General features: G+C 31.4%; 3 protein-coding genes across 5 annotated transcripts in view; 1 reads left to right on the forward strand and 2 right to left on the reverse strand.

The window, feature by feature from the left end:
* The window catches only part of LOC119668657 (teneurin-m), a 345384-nt gene that overhangs the window by 285632 nt on the left and 49365 nt on the right, over nucleotides 1-10387 (reverse strand). The window lies entirely within an intron of this gene.
* Nucleotides 685-2034, reverse strand: LOC119668663 (protein ALP1-like). The gene is made up of 2 exons (XM_038078246.1): nucleotides 1760-2034; nucleotides 685-1705 (listed from the first exon to the last, which is right to left on the reverse strand). Exons 1-2 carry the CDS (start codon nucleotides 1874-1876, stop codon nucleotides 704-706), a joined length of 1119 nt encoding a protein of 372 aa, XP_037934174.1. The 5' UTR covers nucleotides 1877-2034; the 3' UTR covers nucleotides 685-703.
* Nucleotides 2688-5009, forward strand: LOC119668661 (tRNA (uracil-5-)-methyltransferase homolog A-like). Its single transcript, XM_038078245.1, has 4 exons — nucleotides 2688-2979; nucleotides 3031-3198; nucleotides 3256-4378; nucleotides 4439-5009. Exons 1-4 carry the CDS (start codon nucleotides 2800-2802, stop codon nucleotides 4927-4929), a joined length of 1962 nt encoding a protein of 653 aa, XP_037934173.1. The 5' UTR covers nucleotides 2688-2799; the 3' UTR covers nucleotides 4930-5009.

The following is a 10387-nucleotide window of genomic DNA, read 5'->3' on the forward strand; positions in this document are numbered from 1 at the left end:
TTGAAAAACGGTGGTTCAATTTGTTGAAAAAATACAAGGTAAAAGGAATTTGTTCTCAATACAACAGAATAATAATACTTTATTTTTTAGCGTCTCAAAAATCTACCAATAGGTAGAGGCGGCGAAGGCGCTGACACGGCAATAAATTGGTCCATTTATGTCCAACTTAATGAATATTGCAATCAGATTCACAATTTCAATTCGCCATTAGTAATTAATAGTGAAGAGGGTAGTCTAGGACTTGATACTGCATCCACATCATGGAATGCATTATCAGTTAGTTCCTCCAGCCGGAGAACAACATGGCAAGATTTCATTGCCTCGATTTTAAAGACGGACGAGGAGGAGAGTAGCACGGGCTGCTTTTACTCAGTATATTACGTTTTCCTTACAAGTACCATTGTCCGACTCTAAATAATAGACCGTTTAGTTGAAAGATAGCTTTAATTAATAATAAGATAGCTTGCAAGTTATTTTAACAACTTTTATACATTTATACATAGCTTTAATTAATAATAAGATAGCTTGTAATTTATTTTGGTAAATAATTTTAAATAAATTTTTTGATTTTAATTTGAATTTTAAAATATCTTTTTAAATCTTATATTTATATATATATAAAACAAAAAATTTTAATTTACAAACTATTTAAACTATTTAATAAAATAGGAATTTTTAAAAAAATTTGAAGTCTAAACTTCAATTACATCTGAATGTTGTTTGCAATTTCATCGCGCATAACTGCAGCAGCAATGTCTTCGTCTTCAATCAGAACTTCCTCATATTTCAAGTCCTCTAAGACTTCATCAATTTCAAATCCATCATTCAGACATATATTATGCATTACGCATGCTACAGCTACTGTTTGAACACAGTGTTCAAGATTTAACCTAAGAACCTTGTCAAAAATTGAGCGCCAACGCATTTTCAATGCAGCAAATGTAGATTCAATAACAGTACGAGCCTTACTATGAAGCTCGTTAAATTTCTTTTGTCTTGCTGTTAACGGCTGCAATCTTTTATATGGAGTGAGAATTGCAATCGGATTAGTCCGGCAACAATATGCACTATCGCCTAACAGGTAGTAGCCTGGTGGAGGAAAATTTCGCAAATTAAATAATTCACTGCTTTTTAAAACCTGCTCATCATGCATCGATCCTGGGAAACCAACACAAATTGATAAAAATTCCTTACTACTGGAACATACAGCTTGTAAATTGATGGATGTAAAGGACATTCGGTTCATGTATTGGTCACGAAGTAGTGTGGGTACATCTATTGGTATATGTGTTCCATCTATGGCACCTAATGCACGATTGAAAATTGTAGTGCCGGCTCGTTGGTTAAATTTTGTGCAAATGCCTTCAAACTCACTTTCAGCTGGATATTTTATTACCGATGATTTTAGGGAAAGGAACCCTTTCAAGCATTTGTGCACAATATCTCTAACAGTGTATCTGGAAATTCCAAATGAAGCTCCCGTTACACGATAGCTTGCACCGCAACCAAGCCAATACAAAAATACAGTAATAATAAACCGGTCACTCCATCCTTTTTCAGTATTTATAAACCTTGCACCGTAATTGAAAACTCTTTCTAATGCTATTACTGTAAGTCTTAAATGTTTTCTTATGATTACATTATCTTTTTTCACAACAGCTCGAAATATTTCGGAAGAATATCCACTTTGGCATAAGAGCCCGTGCTAAATAGTCAAACTGATCATTTATATTATTAACTGAAATTACTTTGTAATTACCTCTGGATATTCTTCCAAGAATCTGTTTATCATTATCTTACGACGATTATTTAATTGAATTAATTCGAAAAATCGCTTAAATAAAAATGCTTCGTCGACTTGTATGTTCTCCGCCATCGTAAAATATGTAAACAAAGTAATGAAAACAAAATGTATTCACAGCTGATATTAACTGTCAGAATGCAGCTCGCATACTTTTTTGAACAATGTTGCTAAAACAATGTTGTTGCAGTGCAAAAAAAAACCCAAATAAAATCCCTTTTAGTTTAGCATGAAATTAGAACAACTCACTCTAATGAGGGAATGAGGGAAATTCTAAGTTGTGCCGATAATGTAGTGATGTGTCGATACGTGTTGATAAATGGCTAAATGTGTGGAGTGCAAAAAATCCCAAAAAATCTCCCATTTGGTTTAGCATCACCTTAGCCTAACTCGCACACGACCTAATTTTAATAATAAATTGAATTATGATGATTAATTTATTGTAATAAATGAAAATAATCATAATACAAGCTACATCTTAAAACAATTCTCTTCTTAACAATTAATATTACTTTTAAATTTATATTAAAATATTGTAAGGGAGTGTGCGAGTTGGAGTAAATTAAGGTAAAGTAATTCAAATAAATATATATTTTTTTACTTATTGCAGTTATTTTTTATTTTTGGTTAAAAGTTTTAAAATTTATTTATTTATATATTCAACATCTTAAAAAATTGTCACAATGGTTATACCCAATTTACCTGATTTTTATTTAATTTACCCTACACGAAGTTCTGGTTAATACCAACATTCCCTGCCTTACCCATATATTTTACTATTTCCCTCAATTTACCTCAATTTAACTCGCACACGGCTTAAATACATTTGTACCATATGTTGCAAAAAATTTTATTCATACTGTACAATGCATATGATTTTGACATTTAAGCGCACGTGAATTATTCCCTTGAATGCCGGCAACTGTTGCTGTTGTTGCAAAGCAATTTATTGCGAAAATTATTTAAATAAAGTTTCATTAATAATATTGTTTTAAATAATGGAAACTGAAACAGAGAAACCACAGGAAATTAATATACCAGATGAAAACCCGAGTGAAGAAGCGCATAAAGACACAGAAGCGCAAAGCTTTGATGAGTTTTCGTACTTGCAACGCAATGAATTCACCTCAGAAATCTATAAGATTGAAGTCAGAAATTTGGGTTATTTCGGCATTGGAGTAAGTTAACATATTTCAATAAAAAAATTAATTATTAACATTTAAATACAGGAATTCAAAAAGTTGATTAAGACGAAATTGCAGTTGGACATGACAAAAATAAAATCGCCCAAAAGAAAAGATTTTGCTTTTGTTTGCTTCCGCAGTGAAGAGCAACAAAAACGTGCCATTGAATTGCTTAACGGCTACAGGTGGAAAGGTAAAGAGCTACAAGCAATCGTAAGTACTATGAGAAATATAAATAAATGTTATTCATTATTATTGCTATGAGTTTAGATAGCCAAAGCATCTGCAGATCCTTTGATGAAACGCCGTAATATGGAACAAAAAGATGGCAACATCAAACGTGTACGCACATCAGCAGATGCAATTTGTCCATTAGCTTCATTAACCTATGAGGAACAGCTGAAGCATAAACATAATGAAATGGATGAGCTATTACAGAAGTTTCTTAATAAACTAAAATACACAAATTCTCAATTTAGACAGCATTCCGAAGCATTTGAATTTAAAGGCGTACAGCCTTCGCCACAAACCACTGGCTATCGTAATAAAAATGAGTTCACTGTTGGCAAAAATGCTGATGGTGAAATTGTTGTTGGTTTTCGTTTGGGTAGTTACGCTGATGGCTCCACTGAAGTGTCAGAAGTGCACAATTTGCCGCACATACCAGAAACTGCAAAGTGGGCGGCAAATAGTTTTCAAGATTTTGTTAGGAAATCAAAATTTTTGCCATTTAAACCAGAAACAAATTCAGGACACTTCCGACAAGTTATGGTGCGCACTTCAACTAAAACGGATGAAATTATGATTGTGCCAGGACTGTATACGTCAAACTTAACGGAAGAGGAGTTAAATGAACTGAAAATGGAACTTAAAAATTTCTATGAGAGTGCACAGAATGAAAAGGGTTACAAATGTACTTCACTTTATTATCAAGATGTCAAACATAGACAGGCTGGACAATATGTGTCACCTGTTGAATATATTTCAGGCACTAAATTCATAACAGATGAAATACATAACTTAAAATTTCAAATAAGTCCTTTGGCATTCTTTCAAATTAATACCGAAGGTGCTAATGTTTTATATCAGCAAGCGATAGATTTAGCGGCACCAACCCCACAAACAACTGTTCTGGATATTTGTTGTGGTACGGGTACCATAGCTTTGGCATTTGCAAAACATTGTAAGCAAGTTTTGGGAGTTGAAATTATTGAAGATGCTATACGCGATGCAGAAACGAATGCCAAAAATAATGGCATTGGAAACTGTAAATTTTATGTGGGAAATGCTGATGACTATATACAGTCTATGGTGCGAGAGGTCGTTTATGGTAATGCGCCCGGTGATAAATTGGATCTTGTAGCCGTAGTTGATCCACCTAGAGCTGGTTTACGTATGTCTTATTAATTAGATTATTTATATATTGTTTCATTAATTCATTTATATTATTTAGATAATCGTTCTATTGCTGCCCTCAGAGCCGCATCGACTATAAACCGCATTGTGTACATATCTTGTAACCCCATGCACGCTCAAAAGAACTGGATTGAACTTGGTCGACCGCAGTCGAAACAATATAAAAGCAATCCATTCTTCCCTAAAACTGCAATAGCTGTTGATATGTTCCCCCACACTACACACACTGAATTAATCATACTTTTCGAAAGAGTAAAAGGTGAAGAGGTAACAGAGAGTAAAAGTGAAATTGATAGTTCTGAAAAAACTGAAAATAAACAAACTGAGAGTGTTGATGCAGCAGTTTCCGATGTCTCCAATGCAGCCCCAACAACCATAAATATTGATAAAGCAGATGCTATTGAAGATACCGCAGTTTCCAATGTCTCCAATGCGGCCCCATCAACCATAAATATTGATAAAGCGGATGCTATTGAAAATACAGTAGAAGAGAATAAAGTTGAAGAAAAATCTATGTTAGTTGAATGAGTTTGTCACAAATATTTGGAAATGTTACGTATTTAGATCCATATTTTATACTCTTTTTTTTTGTTTTTATTTTAAATACTTGTGAATTTTTTTATACTATTTCTAATGTTAAGATTCGTGTTTAAATATTAATATTGAAGTGATGCCTTTATATATATTAAAAATTTTTTCTTATAATTATATACACAGATCTTTTAGATAGATTTTTTTCTATTTCTAATATTGCTTAGCTATTTAATGTTATTTCAAATACTGTTATTTTTATGTAAATTTGTTTTAGATCACAAAGTAAAACCTTTATATATTTATTGAAAAAATGTTCCTTTAAATTAAACTATTATTTCCATTTGATACAAAATGTGCTTAAAGCCTATTGATTAAGTAATTTTAGAATCTACTCATTTGTATAAATTTTTTTTAAATTGAATAAAATTTTGTAAAACTCTTTCATTGATTGTTTATTTGAAATTAACTTTTGTGGATTAAAATTTCTTTCAATATTAACAACATTGGCGGTTACAATAACTCCGCCCTACAGATTTCTATTGATTGAATTTGTAGGTTGCTTAATTTAATTAAAGAATTTAAAATACTAATTGTAAATTAGCATAATCAACGTCTATTCATTCAAGTTTTCCTTATGTACCACAAAGAATGACGTTCCAATACTTTAATATACGTTATAGGGCCCTCACTTCGTTGCTGTTGTCCTTCTCCCCAAAATTGAAATGGCAAGCAGGCATATATAAGAATGAAAAAATTTCCAGTATCGGATTCAACGGTAAACATGAGAAGGTATAAGATAGGAATAAAGAAAGAAACTGGTGGAAATGTTGAAGGATCAATAAGTCAGAGCCATAAATTAATAGAGTATTCATCAATTTACAATATTATGTCTGAAACATAAATAACTGTGAGTTATTTAGTATTGGGTTTCATCATCATCATCATTGTGGCCCCATGCTTCTCCTAGGAGTTAAAGGATTAATCAATATATCATCATCATTAGTGGCGCAACAATCTTAGTTGAATGTTGGCTTCTCTATTATTTGTGGTATTTCTGTGCTGTCTTTATGTAGTCTAAAAAGAGGGGGTTCAGTTCTAAACTGTGCAGTTCAATGGTATTAGTTCTGAGATAGCTTCTGATTATAATGACATAAGTTTTCATGGTACAACTATATAAATCAGGATTGGCATTTATAGTGATTTGAGTTTTTTTTGGGCGGATATAAGATGCATCCTATCATCATAACTTACGAATATAGATACATATGTATATCTAAGAATGGTTCACACAATTACGATACAGTCACAATTACAGGTACCTTTCAGTCAAAACGGGACTATTAAGTGCAATTATACTGTACTCAAATATCAATACGCGTGGTAGTCTTAACAGTTCTATCTATAATATGGATTAATGGCATGGTTATTTGCGAGGGGATAAATTGCATGAGCTTGGCATTTTACTTCGCTAGAAAATTTGAAGTCCACATTCCCGATCGGAACCAAATGTTGTCGTGTAGTACACTTACGAAGATCAATTAAAGAGTTAATCAAAAAGTTTACAATTTATTCCTCTTAATAGATATTTTTGGAACTTATGTACGGAGTAAAACTTTCCAAAACTCTTAAAAGTTTTATCATTAACCGCACGGGGTGGTATGCAGATCTTAGATCAGTCATTGAATAATCACGAAGCTTATGTGTAAAACACAAACTAATCAGTGAGATGGGTGGGACACTGCAGATTTATAGAAAATGCGAGTACTTATATGACAGAGATACATGACACCTCGTTGAATCGTCAATCAGTGAAAGTCAATCTGTTTGGGTAGGTATTTCTGAATCTCACTTGCGATAATTTTGCAATCGTACCAGTCTGCATGTCTCCTATTATTTAAATTAAACTGAGCTGGAAATTATTTGTACGTAATGGACTCACCCAACATGTCGTCTGCATGGTTCATTGTCTCAATCACTTTCAATTAAATTAAATATTTTATTTGCCTCCATGCAGTTAGTTCCCCTTATAAAGATTATTTTTTCATGACTTAAATAAATTATTTGTGTTGACTTTTACAATCATTGCACTTTTCTTCACCCTCCAAGGAATGGTGACTAAGTGCTCTTCTTTTTGTGGGATTTGTAGTTGAGACTTTGAGGGACTTACGTATTATTAACATATGACTGCTGTATTTGACTGAACAACTTTTTTAATCACATTAATTCCTAAATAAAATAAAATAAATAATTTTTAAATATTTTTTTATATTTAATTTCTTGATTTTGTATTTCGAACAACAAAGAAGGTCTATTCTATCTAAATTTAGATGGTCTATTTTTGCTAATTAAATAAATGAGTATTTATTTATATTAATATACATAATGCCATATTTCTGTTATTCTTTTATATTGGGCTTTCTTTTGAAATTGATAAAAAAACCGATAACGTAATTTACAATAAACAATAAAATTTTTATTAAAACCCCATCGGGTCTTTGAGATATGGGTGTACTGTAAGTACGCGACACTTGTGATAGATTAATTTTAATCGTTTTGTTTTGTTTTTATTGAAAAGTGGGGATTTTAAGTGTTTAGATTCGAGAAGAAAATATGTGATAAGCCGGTACTTGACCAATTTATATTTTTTAAAATCTATAAAAAATATTTTTTATTATACTATTACAAGTGTTTATAGAGAGGTATTTTATAGAAATTTTTATAATTCTTAAAGTACTTGTAGTTTATTCTATTATTTTTTATAGAAAATAAGTATTTTGTCGCTGTTAATGTTGTCATTATTGAATTTTTTTATCCTCACATTAATTAATAATAGTTAAGTTAATAAAACTAACTGTGGTTTATGCGTTAACTCTCAAAATACCACAACTAGTGATACTGATAAAATAAATGAACTGTTCAGACTAACAGAGCGTGTGCTTCTCAGGTGTTAGTATTTCCATTGTTGTTATTATTGTGTGCTAATCCACGCACTACATAAGTTGGAATATGGATAGGTGCTGCTAGTGTGAGTAAGTATGAATTGACAGTGGTGCGATTTTAATTGAAGTCAACCTGGGTAAAGGTGGAAAAACTTCACTCCAATAAGAAGGAGTCCAAGATCGATTGGACTCAAGTTAATGTTTGCAAGAGCCATGAAAACAGATTAGGGGTTAGAGCTGCAGTTAGGGTACATATTGAGAATTGATGCATTTATGCATGACAAGTTACAGTTTAGTACATATATACCTATATCATGATCTTAATTAAGCTAGGATAATTTTTGCTGCACATGGAAAACGTCGTTCGTTTCAGAAGATATTAGATGTAGAGCTATTGAGAACTTTGCCAGCGTATTCTCAAAGAGTGTATTTATATGAAGGGCTGTTAGTTCACATTTATCGACGAGTGACATCCTGGTGTCGAGTTCAACAACCAAGTGCCATTACACATTCCCAAAAGGAACTATACCAGCATTTCCTTTTGGGGATATCTGTTCCCAATTGTGAGATTGAAATATTTAAATTATTAAAAAAAAATCTATCAAGAAATGGTTTGGCAATAGGCTAGGGCCATGGTGTCATGGACAACATATGTTTGTATGTGTGTGCGTATTATACTCATACATTGGCATGTATCTATGGGGGATTTAGGCTTTCCGAAATAAATTTATTTTCTACATTATGTATTTACATATAATTCATTATTAAGGGATCATGACTGTTTAATGAGATTAACATTTTTTTAAATTGCTGAAGTTATTAGAAAACTCCATCCGAAGTCAAGTTCTTGATATGGGCTTTCAAAAATACTTACATACATAGACAACAATGTATATATATATGCATATAATATATAATATATATGCTATGTAGCATATAATAATATATGCTATGTATATATATACATGTAATGTTATCATTAGTGTAATTATTCAATAATAAAAAAAGCCATAAATTTGATTTCTTATAAATCATTTTTCATATCAACCGGGAATGGCCAAATTTAATATAATTTTATAAAATTTTCACTTAGCAACAGAATTTTAAAATTTCCTCGTTTATCAGTAAGCAAAAATTACAAAAAAAAATTATATTATAAATTATATTAAAAAAAATGAATTTATTTAAAAAAAATTTATTTTGTTTTTCTTCTTCTTCTTCTTCTTCTTGAGTTAGTGCTATTACGCACTTTTACTCTATAATGACTGGGGGGTTAATCACTACCCCACACTAGGCTTTAACTAGGCTAAAAAATCATATCATTTATTTGTCTTTTAGTTGATGACGGACCTTAAATCAGCATATCTTCCTGAGAGTCCAGAAGTGGACTTGAGGATTGTTATGGCGGGGTTAAGTAGCGTATCAACTTTAGTGAATAATTTTAAAGCTCTGTCTCTGATATATTTTTTCACTGAGTCAATCCTAAGATCTCTATGTATGTCCGTAGATCTAATGTACCATGGAATCTTAAACAGTTTTCTTAAGGCCAGGTTTTGAGCTATCTGTAATTGCTTTAAGGTGGTATTTGAGGCTTTGCTATATGTAACACATCCGTACAGAAGTGCAGGTCTAATTACTTGCGTATAAAGTAACTTTCTGTTTTTAAAGTTGAAGTGATAATTATTAAATAGCGGCTTTAATAAATGTAGAATCTTAGAGCAGCTATTCCGTTTGTATTTCAAATGTTTAAGCCAATTGAACCGTTTGTCAAAAGTGACCCCCAGATATTTTATGTTATCCTCCCACCGTATCTCCGTGTCGCAAACGCTCACTCTTGGAGGATGCTGTCTTCTTTTTCGAGTTATAAATATAGCCTTGGTTTTTTTTGTTTTGAAAAATTATCTAAATTTACTTGTTTACATTTTCATTAAAATTTTAAGTTGTGAAAATATTCCTAAAAAACATTTATTTAAATAAAATTAAAAAATTAATTTATTTACCATTTTTTACATATAAAATCGAATTACAAGTTCATATTTTTCTTCAAAACAACTTTCAGCGATAAAACAAAAACAACGCAAAATATTTTGTTTTTGTTTACATTTTCCGCAACTGTAAACAGAAATAGCAAAGCTCAACGGACTTACATGGTAACAAAGGCTTTTTTATTTAAAAGCAAAAACAAAATGCGCTACATTACAAAAAATACAACATGAAACGTGACTGACAACGACAACATATGTATGTATGTATTTTCTAATAAGTTACAACGTACAAATTGTAAACAAGATAAGCACAGCTAAGTAAAAGCTTTGTTTTTGTAATAGTTTTATTTTTATTTTCTAAACTTACAAACACATGATTATGGCAACAACAACAACAGAAACGATTTACAATTCAACACGTGCGTAAGAAAGCATAAGAAAGCGTTTTGTTTTTGTTATGAATATTGAATACAGAGCACGCAACTGTCGGGCAGAGTGCAGCAGACAGAAATATTTTTATAAAAATAT

This window comes from Teleopsis dalmanni, chromosome 1 (assembly GCF_002237135.1).
Source record: "Teleopsis dalmanni isolate 2A chromosome 1, ASM223713v2, whole genome shotgun sequence".
Lineage (NCBI taxonomy): Eukaryota > Metazoa > Arthropoda > Insecta > Diptera > Diopsidae > Teleopsis > Teleopsis dalmanni.